The sequence below is a fragment of the Hyperolius riggenbachi genome, chromosome 4 (genome assembly GCF_040937935.1).
Source record: "Hyperolius riggenbachi isolate aHypRig1 chromosome 4, aHypRig1.pri, whole genome shotgun sequence".
Classification (NCBI taxonomy): domain Eukaryota; kingdom Metazoa; phylum Chordata; class Amphibia; order Anura; family Hyperoliidae; genus Hyperolius; species Hyperolius riggenbachi.
The window spans coordinates 400,938,343-400,956,121 of record NC_090649.1 but is presented as its reverse complement, the minus strand read 5'-3'; the positions used below and the strand labels follow the sequence as shown (position 1 = coordinate 400,956,121).

The 17,779-nt window shown below is 46.0% G+C and overlaps 1 protein-coding gene across 2 annotated transcripts in view; it reads left to right on the top strand.

Moving 5' to 3' along the window:
• Window positions 1-3,494: 3,494 nt before the first annotated feature.
• The window catches only part of BUB1 (BUB1 mitotic checkpoint serine/threonine kinase), a 59,151-nt gene continuing 44,866 nt past the window's right edge, over window positions 3,495-17,779 (top strand). Inside the window, exons 1-6 of one of the 2 annotated variants that reach the window (XM_068232278.1) lie at window positions 3,495-3,681; window positions 8,610-8,669; window positions 10,065-10,206; window positions 10,301-10,497; window positions 17,125-17,168; window positions 17,378-17,469. In XM_068232278.1, coding sequence (XP_068088379.1) covers window positions 3,659-3,681; window positions 8,610-8,669; window positions 10,065-10,206; window positions 10,301-10,497; window positions 17,125-17,168; window positions 17,378-17,469 — 558 coding nt within the window. In that variant the 5' untranslated portion in view covers window positions 3,495-3,658. Of the gene's footprint in view, window positions 3,682-3,738; window positions 3,909-8,609; window positions 8,670-10,064; window positions 10,207-10,300; window positions 10,498-17,124; window positions 17,169-17,377; window positions 17,470-17,779 lie in introns of those variants that run through there. The other variant, XM_068232276.1, reaches the window with a different exon arrangement.

The window sequence follows — 17,779 nt, the reverse complement described above, 5'->3', positions numbered from 1 at the left end:
AGTGACAAGTCCCCCACAGCTCCCCAGCCCCAGGTTGCCCCGTTCACTCACTGTCCCTCACCTCAGTATAATGGTGGCGGTGCCTCTCTCACAGAGACTAGTGATACGGTGTGGTGTGGCCGTTTGTTTCCCTGGCGGCAGCGGCCGCTGCTGGTCTGGGCTCAAGTTAGTGGGCTTTGGGCTGCTTGCTGCTGCGACCTCCGTCCGTCCATGTCCGTGACTGTCCTCCTCGCGGTGAATGGCTGGGCCAGGCTGCCTGCATCACGTAGCTGCCCCTCTCTTATTGGGCAGCAGAAGTGCTGGTGCTAAAAAGGCGATCTGTCATTGGACGGGACTCAGGGGAGGAGGAAAAAGACTGAGGGAATGGGGATTGGAACAGAGCGAGCATGGCGCGCATGCGCAAAAGAGATTTGATGAGTTTATGTGCATTTGGACGGACGAGCAGGCAGGAAATACGGGCAGTACGGACAGCTGTTTTTTCAGAGGATTTTTACTGACAGTCCGTCTTTTTACGGACGGTTGGCAACCCTGCTACGCAGGCATAGACCATACTGGGTCTGCGCAGTATGCTCCTGGTGACATCAACGGGTGCGAGGACATTGCAACGCAGGCGCAGTGGTTTTCAGACTTTAAAGTCTTAAATTCCAGAAGTGAACCAGAAGCAGGGCCAGAGCATTGGTGAGCGGCTGCGCGGGCACAGGATGTCTGCGGGGGACCATCAGAAGCCTCGGGTAGGTTCAACTCCTTTTCCCCGACCCCCTACATTATTCCTTTAACCACTTGCCGACCGCACGCTTATACCGTGCGTCGGCAAAGTGGCAGCTGCAGGACCAGCGACGCAGTACTGCGTCGCCAGCTGCAGGCTGATTAATTAGGAAGCAGCCGCTCGCGCGAGCGGCTGCTTCCTGTCAAATCACGGCGGGGGGCTCCGTGAATAGCCTGCGGGCCGCCGATGGCGGCTCGCAGGCTAAATGTAAACACAAGCGGAAATAATCCGCTTTGTTTACATTGTACGGCGCTGCTGCGCAGCAGCGCCGTAAGGCAGATCGGCGATCTCCGGCCAATCAGCGGCCGGGGATCGCCGCCATGTGACAGGGGACGTCCCGTCACTGGCTGCACAGGACGGATAGCGTCCTGTGCAGCCTCGATCGCCGGGGGGGCCAGGTAGGAGAGGGAGGGGGAGTATTTCGCCGCGGAGGGGGGCTTTGAGGTGCCCCCCCCGCAACACCCAGGCAGGCAGGAGAGATCAGACCCCCCCTGCACATCATCCCCATAGGGGGGAAAAAAGGGGGGCAATCTGATCTCTCTGCCTGCAACCTGATCTGTGCTGGGGGCTGCAGAGCCCACCCAGCACAGATCACTCAAAACAGCGCTGGTCCTTAAGGGGGAGTAAAGGGTGGGTCATCAAGTGGTTAAAGAGGCACTTAAGTGAGGAAAAAAATTTGAGTTTTACTCACCTGGGGCTTACCTCAGCCCCCTGCAGCTGATCGGTGCCCATGACAAGTCGCTCTGATGCTCCGGGTCCCGCCGGCGGCCACTTTCGCCGTCAGGACCCGTCAGGCTGGGGAACGCAGCTCATGCTACGCGTTCCCAGCCAAAATAGCACCCCTATGCGGCCATATGTCCGCATATGGGTGCCTATGCGGACATATGGCCGCATAGGGGTGCTATTTTGGCTGGGAACGCGTAGCATGAGTCGCGTTCCCCAGCCTGACGGGTCCTGACGGCGAAACCGGAAGTGGCCGCCGGCGGGACCCGGAGCATCAGAGCGACTCGTCGTGGGCACCGATCAGCTGCAGGGGGCTGAGGTAAGCCCCAGGTGAGTAAAACTCAATTTTTTTTCCTCACTTAAGGTTCACTTTAAAGAGACACTGAAGCGAAAAAAAAATGATGATATTATGATTTGTATGTGTAGTACAGCTAAGAAAAAAAACATTAAGATCAGATACATCAGTCTAATTGTTTCCAGAACAGGAAGAGTTGAGAAACTCCAGTTGTTATCTCTATGCAAAAAAGCTATTAAGCTCTCCGACTAACTTAGTTGTGGAGAGGGCTGTTATCTGTCTTTTATTATCTCAACTGTAATTGAACTGTTTACTTTTCCTCTGCTAGAGGAGAGTTCATTACTTCACAGACTGCTCTGAAAGACTCATTTTGAATGCTGAGTGTTGTGTAATCTGCACATATTATAGAGTGATGCAATGTTAGAAAAAACACTATATACCTGAAAATAAAAATATGAGAATATTTTCTTTGCTGCTAATCTTCTAGTAATTATTCATAGTACACAACCAATTCATTATATCATATATTTTTTTCCGCTTCAGTGTCTCTTTAAGTGTAGCACGCTTTTACTTTGCCTCTGTGTAGTCCCAAACGTGTGTAGACTAGCAGCTAGTCAGAATGCAGACACTGGGAATACAAGGAAAGAAATTTCACAAACATGAAGTAAAGGTATGTAAAGAAATGCTAACCATACTTCAGATGAGAACATACATACAGATATATCAAACATATTTAATCATAAAAAAAATCTCCAGCGGTCGTGGCGGGCGCTTCTGTAGACTGAAGTTGAAACATTTGTTTTTTCTAATGAGCAAGAAAACCTTCGGTTGCCCTCAACAAATATGGCTGCAAAGAACCTCTCGCGATATCACTTACTTCGGCCCTCTTCTGTTTTGAATTTGATTGGCTGTAATTGAACTCGCTTAGACCTATTGTAGCTGCAGCCTGCAGACTGTGTGTGTTAGAGATGGGAAGTTCGGATCTTTTCAATGATCCGGATGATTCGAATCGGATCATTGAAAAGATCCGGATCTTTGATCCGAATCTCGGATCATTTTACTACCGAAGCATTCGGGGTGAAATGACTAGCAGGACAGGTCTGTGGACAGGAGAAGGGGAGGGGGGTGGACACACAGAGAAGGGGAGAAGATGGACAGAGGGCAGGGAGTGGACAGAGAAGGGAGGAGGGACGAGCAGAGAGCAGAAATGTTTGCACACAATACCCACATGCTGCAATCATATGCTTTACATACATTTCACCTATATGCTCATCTGTACACTTTGAAAGAAAAGGTCGCACAGTGAAAGAAAGCATTCCCAGAAGATAAGTGCAGCTGTTTAGTGCCGAGTGCAGGAGGATTATATTGCCTTTCAATCACACTGTCTGCAAAGTTACTGAGCTGTGCCGAGCCAAAAGTTTCCCATGTGATCACTGTGCAGCACTACGGAACAGCCAGCCTATAATGGGCAGCACATTGCAGCCAGTATGTGTGCTCTACACATATCTGGCAGTGGCACCCATGTCCCCTCTCTCTCATCTACCTGCTGTCCCTGCAAGGCTGCCTCCCATGCAACAGAGCGATCCATCTCAGCTCTGCTTCCAGGACCCTGCTGCCCGCTGAGAGGGGGCGTGTCGCTTCTGGCCCCGCCCCTTTTGCGATCCGAATCGTTCATTTTGATGATTCGGATGATCGACTCATAAAATAGATTCGGATCAAAGATCCGAATCGTTCATGATCCGGACAACACTAGTGTGTGTGTTGTGCTCCAAATTTGAACTAACATAGCGGCGGATTGGGAGGGGAGCGTGTCATGGTGGCCGGGAGCGAACTCTACAGATTATAGCGGAGCGGGATCGGGGCTGCAATCAAGCATGGATTTCCAGACCTGTCTGCAGTAAGTACTGGGACCTGCTGCTGCAATATGAGTACGTTAGCGAGTAATTGCAGTTGGGCGAGTTTCATAGGAGAAGGCAAAGCCTCCCATCGACATTGCGGGGCTGTGAGCGGCTCCTTGTTTCAGGGACAGTCTGTGGTCTGAAGTTATTGCTCACCTTTTCCACCTTGAAAAATGAATCGTGTGGGCTCTAGCAGAGTGATACAGAACCCTTTGTTTAAAAGAAGGTTACGCACAAAAACTTGCATGCTTTGAAAATTGTTTAGCAAGTGATATTGAAATGGAAGAAACACTTCTTAAAGTGTAACTGCGATGGTACAGGAATGAAAAGTTATACATACCTGGGGCTTCCTCCAGGCAGATCACTTCCTCACCCTCCTCCACTGCTTCCTGGATCTTCTGCAATCGGCCCCGGGCGTTCAGTCGCAATCTGGCTGTGATGGGGTTGCGTGTAACCACACCTCACCGTCACCTGCGCAGTACGCCCCAGACGGAGGACTTTCCAGGGCCGTTTGCAGTAGTCCAGTAGTCAGCAGAGGAGGGCAAGGGAGTGATCTGCCTGGAGAGGGCTGGAGGAAGCCCCAGGTATGTATAGTTTTTACTTCCTGCCCCATTTTAGGTTTCCTTTAAATGGGTTCTGGGGGGGTTGAAAAGATAAATGGACACTTACCTGGGGCTTCTACAGGCCCCCTGCAGCTGTCATGTGCCCACGCTGTCCTCCACGATCTGCCGTTCCCCATGCTGTCACCAGTCAATTATTCGTCTAACTAGATTAATACAACTGCAGTCGTGCGCGTCTTCGCTTGTGTCTCCGGGAGCTTACTGCACAGTAAACTCCCGGAGACGGGAGCGAGAACGCGTGCATTCTCAGTTGTATTGTCTAGTTAGATGAATAATTGACCAGTGACAACGGCGGATCGTAGAGGATGGTGCGGGCACAAGACAGCTGCAGGGGGATGGTAGAAGCCCCAGGTAAGTGTCAATTTTTCTTTTCAAAATCCCCCACAGAACCCCTTTAACGTGGCCATTAATTATACAATCCCAAAGACGGTCATTCATTTCTGATCATCTTTATACTAGATCGTAGATGATTGATTATGCCCACTAACGGCTGAAAACCCGCTAACCAATTTGAACAGCGGGACTTATCCCGGGAATACACGGTTAGATAGTTGCGCCGTTGGCTCGATCCCGGCCCATCCCTGCCGGCGCCTGGATCGATCGCCGCTCATCCCCGTGGGCGCTCCTTATCTTCCTCTCGTTTTCTGCCCATTGTCCGCCCGCGGGTATCGAGCTCCTCGCTGATCGGACCTGTCAGAAATTATCAATCCAGCCATCAGCGGCTCGATTGCTAAGAAACTATCTATGGCCTAGTGCACACCAGAGCGTTTCGGCTGCGGTTTGCGATCCGCATGCGGGTGCGGATCTGCTTGGGTAATGTGTTTCAATGGGCTGGTGCACACCAGAGCGGGAGGCGTTTTGCAGAAACGCATACTCCCGGGCTGCTGCAGATTTTGGATTGCGGAGGCGTTTCTGCCTCAATGTTAAGTATAGGAAAAACGCAAACCGCTCTGAAAAACGGCACTTCAGAGCGGTTTGCCAGGCGGTTTTTGTTACAGTAGCTGTTCAGTAACAGCTTTACTGTAACAATACATGAAATCTACTACACTAAAAACGCTTCCCAAAACCGCAAAATGCTAGCTGAAACGCTACATAAAAATAAGAAAAAGCGTTTCAAAATCTGCTAGCATTTTGCGGATCTGCTAGCGTTTTTTAGTGTGCACCAGGCCTAACAGTGTATTCCCAGCATTAGGCTACATACACACTTGAGATAAAAGTCTTTGGAGAAGGCAAGATCACAGACCAAATTTACCCAATTCCATGTAGTATGAGAGTCATACTCTACACAGTCTATTCTATTGAGCTGAACTCCCCATCAGATAAAAATCTTTGCAAGATGCTGTACACATTCAACAGATCAGTATCTGCAAAAGATCAGTTCTTGCAAAATGCATTCATAGTCTGAGATCTGCAGATCCTCATACACACCTTGTTTAACAGACTTTCATCTGCAGATCAGATCCACCAGGATGGAATTTCAGATCTGCAGATGGGGGCTTGCAGAAGCCCCAGGTAAGGGAAACGGTGTGTTTAACCTGCCTGGCGTTCTATTAAGATCGCCAGGCTGGCGACCGGACGTTTTTTTTTTTTTAAATAAAAAAAAATAACTATTTCATGCAGCCAACTGAAAGTTGGCTGCATGAAAGCCCACTAGAGGGCGCTCCTAATCCGCAATTCTGATCGCCTCCGGCGATCAGAAGTAACAAGAAGGGCCGCGATGAGCGGCCCTTCTTGTTTTGCTTTCCTCGTTGCCATGGCGACGAGCGGAGTGACGTCATGGACGTCAGCCGCCTCCGATCCAGCCCTTAGCACTGGCCGGAACTGTTTGGTCCGGCTGGGCTCGGGCGGCTGGGGGGACCCTCTTTCGCCGCTGCACGCGGCGCATCGCTGCGCTACGGCGGCGATCAGGTAGCACACGCGGCTGGCAAAGTGCCGGCTGCGTGTGCTCATTTTTTGTTTGATTGAAATCGGCCCAGCAGGGCCTGAGCGGCACCCTCCGGCGTCTCTGGACGAGCTCAGCTCGTCCAGAACGCTCAGGAGGTTAAAAAGTATTTCCAGTTCCGCTTTAAACTACTTAAAACAGTTTATACAATATTGTAACATTTAAAGGGGCATTATGGCAAAAAATTGTAACATTTGAAATATGTGCAAACATATATAAATAAGAAGTACGGTTTTCCAGAGTAAAATGAGCCATAAATTACTTTTCTCCTATGTTGCTGTCACTTACAGTAGGTAGTAGAAATCTGACAGAAACTACAGGTTTTGGACTAGTCCATCTCTTCATAGGAGGTTCTCAGAATGGCTTTTATTCTTTATCAAGATATTCCCTAAAAAAAGATTTAAACAATGATGCTGGCCTGCTTTCCCTGCTCGCTACACAGATTTTTGGCAGTTGGACAGAGCAACTGCCATTCACTAAGTGCTTTTGAAAATAAATCCCTGCGAATCCCCTATGAAGAGATGGACTAGTCCAAAACCTGTAGTTTCTGTCAGATTTCTAGTACCTACTGTAAGTGACAGCAACATAGGAGAAAAGTAATTTATGGCTCATTTTACTCTGGAAAAACGTACTACTTATTTATATATGTTTGCACATATTTCAAATGTTAAAATTTTTCCCCATAATGCCCCTTTAAATGTTACAATATTGTATAAACTGTTGTAAGTAGTTTAAATCGGAACTGGAAATACTTTTTAAACACACTGTTTCCCTTACCTGGGGCTTCTGCAAGCCCCCAGCAGCCGTCCTGTCCTGCCCGAGCCTCCGTTCTCCCGCCACCAGCTACTTCCGGTTTTACTGCTGGGCCACTGCACCTGCAAGGCTCTGGCCATGCCTATCCTTTGCGTTCCCTGCTTTTGCAGAGGGGAATACAAAGAAAAGATGCGCTTAGCAGGGCTGCGCTGGCCTCGATTTACATGTCAAGGAAAGGAGCAGCGACGGGAGAACGGAGACTCGTGGAGGAGCGTGCAGTACAGGACGGCTGCTGGGGGCTTGCAGAAGCCCCAGATAAGTCAAACTGTGTTTAAAAAGTATTTACAGTTCCGCTTTAAAACATACTCCCTGTAAACAACCAAAAAAATATTAAGGCTCCTCTCCTACTACCATAAAAATTGCTCCACTTTGCATAGCACAACAGATCGGATCGGAACAGATGTGAATGGATACTATTAAGCAGTAGGATCTGTTCACATCAGTCCGTTAGTAACCGATGCGTTCTGGCAAACGGCTCAATGATGAGTCCTGCACAATTTCCTGACCAGGAGTTTTTTGTTCCCAAAAGCAGATGTCTTCTTAATATAACTTTAAAATTCCTAAGCTTTGGCACTGATTAAATGCCTTTTTATGTTACACTAGTAGACCTAAGCCCATTTAATAACAGTCTCTAGGTGTCTTCAAACCGCCGCATGTCAGTGCGTGTGTGCGTGCACCCACCCATCGTGCGCGCACCCTTCCGCCGTCACATGCACCCGTCCATCTGGCTCCCTGGCTTCATCCTCCTGTCCCAACGGCAGCCCGTCCTCTACATGCGCAGTAGCGCAACACACTGACAGGATGATGCAGGGACACTTAGGGCTCGTTTCCACTGTAGCGGTGCGGAATCGCCTGGATTCCACCGCAGAAGAAATCGCTTGCGGCTGCGTTTACGCATGCGTATTTACCCGCGATTTCGCATGCGATTTCGCATGGCAAGGAGCCAGGCGAATTTAACCATGTCACTGCCTGTGTAAAGCTCCATTGCTTTACATGCGAAATCGCGGGGAAATCCGCACGACAAAGCCGCGTGCGATTTCCCTATTGAATGCATTAGCGGCGATTCGCCCGCATTCCTGCCACACGCGAAATCTGACGACCCTGAGATTTTTCCCGCACGCCGAAACGCACCCGCACGACGCACAAGTGGAAACAATCCCATCCACTTGTATTGCCTATGCGAATCCGCATGCAGTGCCTGCATGCAGATTCACTATAGTGGAAACGAGCCCTTAGGGTTTATTATATAGGATACTTTTATGCTACATACTTTCAATCAATAAGATTGTTGTATGCAAATAGGAGGAGTCGGTGGAAGCCGAAAGTGAGGAGTTGGAGTCGGATGATTTTTGTACTTACTCCACACCCCTGTTTTGTTTTTCCTCCTTTGCTAAAAGGATTTCAATTTACTGAAAGCCTCAACATAGATATTGGGTTTAACTTCAAGAATTCTACACCTTTCCAAAAGTTCAGAGGACCTAGAATTCTACACCTTTCCAAAAGTTCAGAGGACCTAATTAACCGATCATTGATTTGTGTTTTTCCCCTACAGAATGTTCGAAACCCAAATCCAAGCATACACTGGTGATGACCCACTAGACCTATGGGATAGGTAAGATGCCATCAAATTATTAGACTGAAATAAACTTGGTGAAACCATTACGCTACCTAAAGCCCTTTCACTAACCTTTCAAAACCTTCAGATTTGGGGGCTTTCAGTACCTTTTCCAAGGGACCTGGGACATACCTCCCTCCATAGGTAAACGGGGGGGGGGGGGGGGGGGGGGGGAGAGGATATCATCCTGCTGTTTTGCAGAACATTGCCTCTACTTGTCTAGGTACTAATTAAATTGATGGCAGGTGGCTGTAGTGCTCTCCCCACATAGTGATATGTTGGATGACTATACCAGCCGTTTAGAAGGCCATTCTGGAAGGAAGGCTCACTACTCATGGTGTATTCTCAGCATAAGCCATTGACCCTGGACAAATGTTAATCAGATGCTCTCACTGGATCAGCCACATCCTTGATCAGGACAGCCAGGCAACTGGTATTGTTTAAAAGGAAATGAATATGGCAGCCTCCATATCCCTCTCAAGTTCCGTTTTTTTAAAATTCAGCTACATACTAATTTTCAGCGTGTCTTTTGTGAATATTGTTCTGGATCATTGTGGGCGACAGTTTATCCCTAATTGTTGTACAGACACACTGAAAAGTCTTCTGCCCAAGCAGTGTATTTTGCTCTACAGAGAAGGTGAACGGAGATTTTTGCCTTGGCAGATTGCTGGAGGGGTGACTTCAAATGACACCTGCACACTTCCCAGTTTTCATCCAAAATCAGTCGTTTTTGGTTGAGGAAAGGTTAAAGTGAGTGTAGTATGTTTGTATGTATCTTTTTAATAGGCAATAAAAAATAAAGCAAGTCACATGTATTTTTAAATCCTAGGCGGATGTAAACAAAAAATAATACTTGGCTATGAGGAGTGAAGCGTCTGGATGCTCTACTCACTAGCAAGATTATCAGCTAAAAATAGTGAAAAAGGATTGTCTTGGCCGAAGATCGTCTAGTGCAGGGCTGGGCAAACTGCGCCACTTTGAACCCACCCCTCCCGCCATCCTTTCAAAAATATGTGCAGCGCACGTACAAGAGAAGCAACTTAGCCAATCACATTCTCCAGCGCTGCTCACCATGGCAACGGCAGCATCGTGACCTGTTGTCAGTATGTACCAGAGTGTTACATGACTCCACCGTTGCCATGGAGATCACTGCTAGAAAGTGCAATTGGGTGAGTTACCTCCTAGTCTTTCCCTATGCACTTATTTTCGAAGGGAGGGAGACAGACACTGAAGCTGAATGTGGCTCGATCTAAGAAAAGTTTGCCCACCCCTGGTTTAGCGGATGTAGGAGGCTTTATTCACAAACACACAGCCCTGAAACTAACTTTCTCTTTAAGCCTTTTAATGATGATTGGCATACGCTTTACTTTTTTTTTTATTTTTCCCCCCGAGATATGTTGTTTGGGCTGAAGGGAGTTTCCCTCTGGAAGAAAAAAGGAACATTCCATGTCTGCTGGAGCGTTTAGTTCGGAGCTTTGTTGGGGATAAAAGATACTGCAATGATGAGAGATACTTGAAATACTGCATCCAATTTGTAAGTAGCATCTCTTGTAATTGTGACTAAAATCACCTCAAATGATCAAGTTCAATAGTTGTTTATCAGAATGTCTGCTTCTACTTCTCTCTAGGCTGAAACCATTGATAAACCTCTGGAGTTCTTTGAGTATCTTCACAGCCAAGGCATAGGGTGCAGATCTGCTGCCTTGCATGTAATCTGGGCTCACCAGCTGGAAGCTATGGGAGATATACACAATGCCAGCACTATGTACCATAGAGCTTTACAGAGCAATGCCCAACCAAAGGATCTTCTGGATCAACACTACAGGTCAGTCTTTCTCTTGTGGTATCATCTGCAGAACTAGAATTTTACCATGAAGAACGGATTTCTCTGTCCCTTTTTTCCACCCTTATAAAACCAAGTGACGGAGAAATCTGTACCTCCCGTGCTACCGCCTTCCGGGCGCTTACCGGTCGCATGAACACAAACTCACTGTGGCCATCTTGTGGCCTAATAGTAAAACTACACCATAAAGCATTTTACATATACAAATAAGTTTTACACAATAAATTAACTCATTACCTCCCACACTCCCCATTTTTTTTGATTTTTTTTTTTTTTTTTTTTTTTAATTAAAAAAAAAACAACATAAATAGTTACCTTAGGGACTGAACTTTTTAAATATTGATGTCAAGAGGGTATAACACTGTTACTTTATAAACTACTGGCTTGTAATTAGGGATGGATGCAAAACTGAAAAAAAATGCACCTTTATTTCCAAATAAAATATTGGCGCCAAACATTGTGATAGGGACATAATTTAAACGGTTTTATAACCTGGACAAATGCATTTCATGGGTTTTAATTACAGTAGCATGCATTATTTAAAAACTACAATGGCCTGAAAACTGAAAAATAATTTTTTCCCACATTTTTTCCTATTTTCCCATTAAAACACATTTAGAATAAAATAATTCTTGGTATAATATCCCACCTAAAGAAAGCCTAATTGGTGGCGGAAAAAACCAAGATATAGTTCATTTCATTGTGATCGGTAATAATAAAGTTTATAGCTGAATGAATGGGAGCGCTGAAAGGTGAAAATTGCTCTGGTGTTCAAGGGGTAAAACCCCTCAGTGGTGAAGTGGTTAATGGTTATTTGATGCTTTTTAAAGGAGAACTGTAGGGAGAGGTATATGGAGGCTGCCATATTTATTTCCTTTTAAGCCAGTTGCCTGGCAGCCCTGCTGATCTATTTGGCTGAAGAAGTGTCTGAATCACACTAGAAACAACCATGCAGCTAATCTTGTCATATCTGTCAAAATTGTCAGAAAAACCTGATCTGCTGCATGCTTGTTCAGGGGCTATGGCTGAAAGTATTAGAGGCAGAGGATCAGCAGGATAGCCAGGTAACTGGTATTGTTTAAATGGAAATAAATATGGCAGCCTCCATACACCTCTCTCTACAGTTCTCCTTTAAGAGGTTAGATATTTGGGCTGACTTTTTTTCTCTCTTGGAAACAAATTATACACCAGTGTGTTCAGCCTGCTCAATGTACACTAACCCTTAGGGTAGTGACCCAAGCTGTTAGGTCAAAAGTGCAGGAAATCCATAACACAATCCACCCTCTTCAATATACGGATTGTGCATATATCCTCCATGCATCAGGGTCCCAGTATACATGAAACCAGTATTAACAGTGCTCTCAGGTGCAGACTGTAGAAACTTTCATTAGCCCTTTCCAATCCTTTTTCTTGATTACCCACAGCCTGAAGCAATTGCAAAAACCAAACAAACATACTCGCCCAAGGAGAGGTATGGCTGTTGGTCCTATGGAGCCTTCCATTCCTCTCATGGTCCGCTCGTTGCAGTGCAGGGTCCTCCGTTCAAATCCCCACCGTGGGAGTCTTTGGCAGTCTTCAGGAGCCTGAGGGCTCGTTTCCACTATCGCGAATCCGCATGCGTCCAACGCATGCGGATTCGCACATGTAATGCAAGTGGATGGGCCTGTTTCCACTGTAGCGTTGTTGAGGTGAGTTTTTTTTCCGCGGTGAAAAAAACGCACAAAAGAGCCACAGAATTCGCCTGTGAGTGGAATGCATGCGAATCGCCGCTAATGTATTTAATAGGAAATTTGCATGCTGTTTTGGTATGCGAATTTTCATGCGAATTCGCATGAAATCAATGGAAAAGCACACCGGCATTGCCATGGTTAAATTCGCATACATCGTCATCCATGCGAATTTTCATGCGAATTCGCACAAGAAATCAGGACTTGTTCCTTTGAGCAACATTGCAGGGCCAAGGCCTTACAGACACATCGCTAGCCTCTAGGCTAATGTTGCGTTCTTTTGCTATGCAGGGTGTGAGTGGTGAGAACAATACACTCAATCAGACTGCTAGGCTGATTGGTAGCAGAGCTGCCGAGTGGACAGGTGGCTGTACACTAGGGCTGCACGGTTTTTCGGTTTAAAACCGAAACCGCGGTTCGTGGCAAGACGATCTGCTGATCGTCAGTACCATCGGTTTTTTCGGTCTGCTGTTTAATACTTTGCTTCTGGCCCCGCTGTGCGCGGATTGGCCAGAAGCAGTGAATATGTATGAGAGTTAATGAGCGGGGGGGCGGATCCACTCCAGCGAGCGGCCGGGCACATACAGCATTACCAATCACTGGCTAGCATGGAATGACGGCAGCGGTAGGCGGAGCTGTATGCTCTGTACAGCTCCGCCTACCACTGCCGTCATTCCATCGCTAGCCAGTGATAAGTAATGCTGTATGATGTGCCTGGCCGCTCGCTCTAGTGGATCCGCCCCCCGCTCATTAACGCTCATACATATTCACTGCTTCTGGCCCCGCTGTGCGCGGATTGGCCAGAAGCAGTGAATATGTATGAGTGTTAATGAGCGGGGGGCGGATCCACTAGAGCGAGCGGCCAGGCACATCATACAGCATTACCTATCACTGGCTAGCGATGGAATGACGGCAGTGGTAGGCGGAGCTGTACAGAGCATACAGCTCCGCCTACCGCTGCCGTCATTTAATCGCTAGCCAGTGATTGGTAATGCTGCATGTGCCCGGCCGCTTGCTGGAGTGGATCCGCCCCCCCTTCCCCGCTCATTAACTCTCATACATATTCACTGCTTCTGGCCAATCCGCGCACAGCGGGGCCAGAAGCAAAGTATTACGGACAGGACCGGGCAGTGCGGACCAACCTCTACCCCCCCCCCCCCCCCCCCCCAGCATTTGAAAAAAATCAGGGGAAAATCGAAATTGCAATTTCTGAGAGAAAAATCGCAATTTCGATTTTTCCCTAAAATCGTGCAGCCCTACTGTACACACATTCGTTTTTTGGTAGAGGCAGTCGTCATCAGCCGCCTCGGTCAAGTTTAACCTAGCGTGTGCGGAAGGCTTTACTTCAAGCACAACACCTGTACACCTGTTATAATGCCAAATCAACAAGTAGGGACAGGTTCCTAGTACTTCCTAAGCTTGTCAATCAATCAATCAAGGACAATCTACAGTACTGAGATGAGGTGCTCACTGGATTTCTTTGTAGAAAATGTTGGCACTAAGGGCTCTTTCACATCTACAACGCATGCAGGAGCCGTTCTCCTGCACGCGTTGAATAGCCTTTGGCGTGTCGTCGGGATATTGCGGTGCAACGCAATCATCGTCTAGAGTCACCATGGGCCTCTTGACTGCATTTCTGATCAGCGCTCTCCTTGTTCGGCCTGTGAGTTTAGGTGGACGGCCTTGTCTTGGTAGGTTTACAGTTGTGCCATATTCCTTCCATTTCTGAATGATCACTTGAACAGTGCTGCGTGGGATGTTCAAGGCTTTGGAAATCTTTTTGTAGCCTAAGCCTGCTTTAAATGTCTCAATAACTTGTCTGGTGTGTTCTTTGGACTTCATGGTGTTGTTGCTCCCAATATTCTCTTAGACGACCTCTGAGGCCATCACAGAGCAGCTGTACTTGTACTGACCTTAGATTACACACAGTTCCACTCTATTTAGTCATTAGTACTCATCAGGCAATGTCTATGGGCAACTGACTGCACTCAGACCAAAGGGGGCTGAATAATTACGCACACCCTACTTTGCAGTTATTTGAAAAAAAAAACACAAATATTTGGAATCATGTATGATTTTCGTTCTACTTCTCACTTGTACACCACTTTGTATTGGTGGTTTACGTGGAATTCCAATAAAATTGATTCATGTTTGTGGCAGCAATATGTCAAAACGTGGAAAACTTCAAGGGGGCCGAATACTTCTGCAAACCACTGTAAAATGGACAAACGGCTACAGTACTGGCTGGATAGTGTAATGGTTAAGGGCTCTGCTTCTGACACAGGAGACCTGGCTTCATATCTCTACTCTTCCTATTTGGTAAGCTGCTACTTATTCAGTAAGGCATTCTTGGGCAAGACTCCCTAACACTGCTTATGTCTACTGCTCTAGTGGCTGCCTTCCAAGCGCTTTGAGTCCAGGAGGAGAAAAGCGCGATAAAAACATTGGAATTATTATTCTGACTTTTTATACTTAGTGGCAGTCAGTGAGATGCAAATCATTCGGGCTCTCATGCAAATTGCAGCTTTGAATTGGGCCACTCAAAATCAGCGGGAAGTATATTGTCTAAATTCCAAGCTGCATGCCTTTTGCATTAAATTTGCATGTAAGTTGGAATTCTTTTGATCTCATTCACAATCACTATTCAGAAGGTTATTAATGGTATTTGCAATCAGCATGACCAGAAACAGCAGAGGTGAACCTTTTTCCTCTGATTTGTTTCATAGAGAGTCTATACCTTAATAAATGGGGGTCAGGCATCACAGGATGCAAGCGAACGCAGTGCAATGTCGTCGCAAACTGAAAACCGCACTGCAGAAAATATTGAAACACTGTGTGGAATAGGAACACTGTGATTGGCCTCAATTCACTAAGATCATACTGGAGATGAGGCAAGAGAAAACTTACCTCCACACAGTGAGAGAGTTATCTTATCTCTTCATTCCTTGAGTTACCTCCTCTGTCGTGGCGTTGCCTCCTCTGTCGTGGCGTTGCCTCCTCTGTCGTGGCGTTGCCTCCTCTGTCGTGGCGTTGCCTCCTCTGTCGTGGCGTTGCCTCCTCTGTCGTGGCGTTGCCTCCTCTGTCGTGGCGTTGCCTCCTCTGTCGTGGCGTTGCCTCCTCTGTCGTGGCGTTGCCTCCTCTGTCGTTGTTTTCACACGCAGTTAAAGAGACTCCGTAACAAAAATTTCATCCTGTTTTTTATCATCCTACAAGTTCCAAAAGCTATTCTAATGTGTTCTGGCTTACTGCAGCACGTTCTACTATCACCATCTCTGTAATAAATCAACTTATCTCTCTCTTGTCAGACTTGTCAGCCTGTGTCTGGAAGGCTGCCAAGTTCTTCAGTGTTGTGGTTCTGTGATGCATCTCCCCCCTCCAGGCCCCTCTCTGCACACTGCCTGTGTATTATTTAGATTAGGACAGCTTCACTCTTCTCTTTTATTTTTTACAAGCTGGATACATCCTCCTCTGAGCTGGCTGGGCTTTCACATACTGAGGAATTACATACAGGCAGAGCTGTCTGCACTCTGCAGGAAGAAACAGCCTGACACTTCAGTGGAAGATAGCTGCACTTTTAATGCGGCGAGGAGCGGCGAAATTGTGACATAGGGTAATAGGAGATGTCCCCTAACGCACTGGTATGTTTACTTTTGTGCGATTTTAACAATACAGATTCTCTTTAAGTAGCAGCCTGTCTTTACCTTTAGAATTCTGGAGTTATTTTAAGGGTTGAAGAGTTAAGGTGGCCACACGTGATGCAATAAAATGATCCGATTTTACGGCAATTCGATAAAAACTATCGGATCTCCCGAAAAAATCGAAAGCTTTTTTTTTTTTTTCATTCGACTGAAAAATCCGATCGGTTTTCTTCGATTTTGATCGATCCGGAATGCCAGATATTTTTCTTCAATCTTTCTAAAGATTGTATGGTGTTAGATTGTCAATGTATTAATATACACACCCTAGCAATTTTGTCCAGTTTCCAATCATTTTTATCATAATTGGGGAAAAATTGAACACAGGTGTGTGGTACATTGGTCAGATTTTTGGAATGTTACAATCAGTCAGAAAAATGTATTGCAATTCTTAAATTGAACAGATATAAAAAATTGTATATGTGGCCACCTTAAAGCGGAATATAACCCTGCATTTCAACTTTGCTCTAAAACATTATTTACAGTATATTATATGCAACCAGCATTTTTTTTTTTTTTTACTAGACCAGCATTGGAAGGGTTACACAGGGCTTTAAAGTGCCTTTAGATTTCTGCAGACGCATCCGAAGCTGAAAAGCGATACATTTTGTTTACAGAAATGTATCTAAGTGTTGAATGACTCATCTCTCTGACTGAGAAGGAGCTTGGAGGACTGCCAAAGAGTGTGTAACTGTTTATCAATAGATACATAGAATGTAACAATCTGAACTTCTGCATATCTCTCCACAGAACTTGAAACGTCTGTGTTTAACCCTTCCAATGCTGGTCTAGTAAAAAAAAATGCTTTTTGCATATAATATGCTGTAAATAATATTTTAGAGCAAAGTTGAAATGCAGGGTTATATTCCGCTTTATTAACTTTAGGTTTGCCTAGGTAAAATGTTTCCTGAATACTACATGCCTCGTCACCATGGTGATAACTATAGAAACATTATTAAAGACTGGAGATAAGCTTAGTGAATTGAGGCCAATATCTTATGAACACGATACCCTTGTGTGGAGGGTAGTCAACCATGAGCATGGGTTTTATATACTTCAGATCAGAACACATGCAGTGGAGATGGGGCCCTAAAAGGGCCCCAAATCTCTAACATTTTTTGCAAAACGTTGTTTTATAATTTAAGCAATACACAGCTTTCACGTTAATTTTTTTTTTTCCGATACAGAGCTTTTCAAATCCGGCTTACTCAGAAGGCTTCAGCTGAGCGGGGTAGGAACATTTCTCTGGCATGATTTGGTCATATCTTTCAATATATGCAATTTCAGTATTACAGTTTAGGTAACTGTTTAGGATCTTTTTTTTTTTTTTTTTTTTTTTTGGTGTGTCTCTGCTCCATATTACTACCACTGAATCTGATGACATTCTGTCTATTTACCATTTTGGGGATTTTTCATTTTTTTTTTCCTCTCCCACAATAGCGCACCCTGTACAGCCTTTGAGAGATTCCCAGATTGTGAATCAGATGAAACCAGCATCAGATCTCAACCCCGTATCTCTAGCAAAATGTCAGGTATGGAATGGTCCCCCGCCTCCTTGTTACTATGTAATGATGTAACTTTTCAGTTTACATTGACAAAGTTGTTTGTTCTAGAGTGACTATATCCTAGTGGTCTGACAGATGCACTGCTTTTGTTTTCTTCCTCACACCCCGACTGATCTGAGTGACTCCTCCTCCAGTCCTGATATGTAACTAGATGCTGCAATTGTGGAGTGCGGCATAAATGCAAATAAGAGTGAGATGCAAATAATTCTCACCCTGCACCCAGCTCTCCGGCGCGACATTATCATGCAAATGTATGTAGTTTTGAAATGGACCGCCA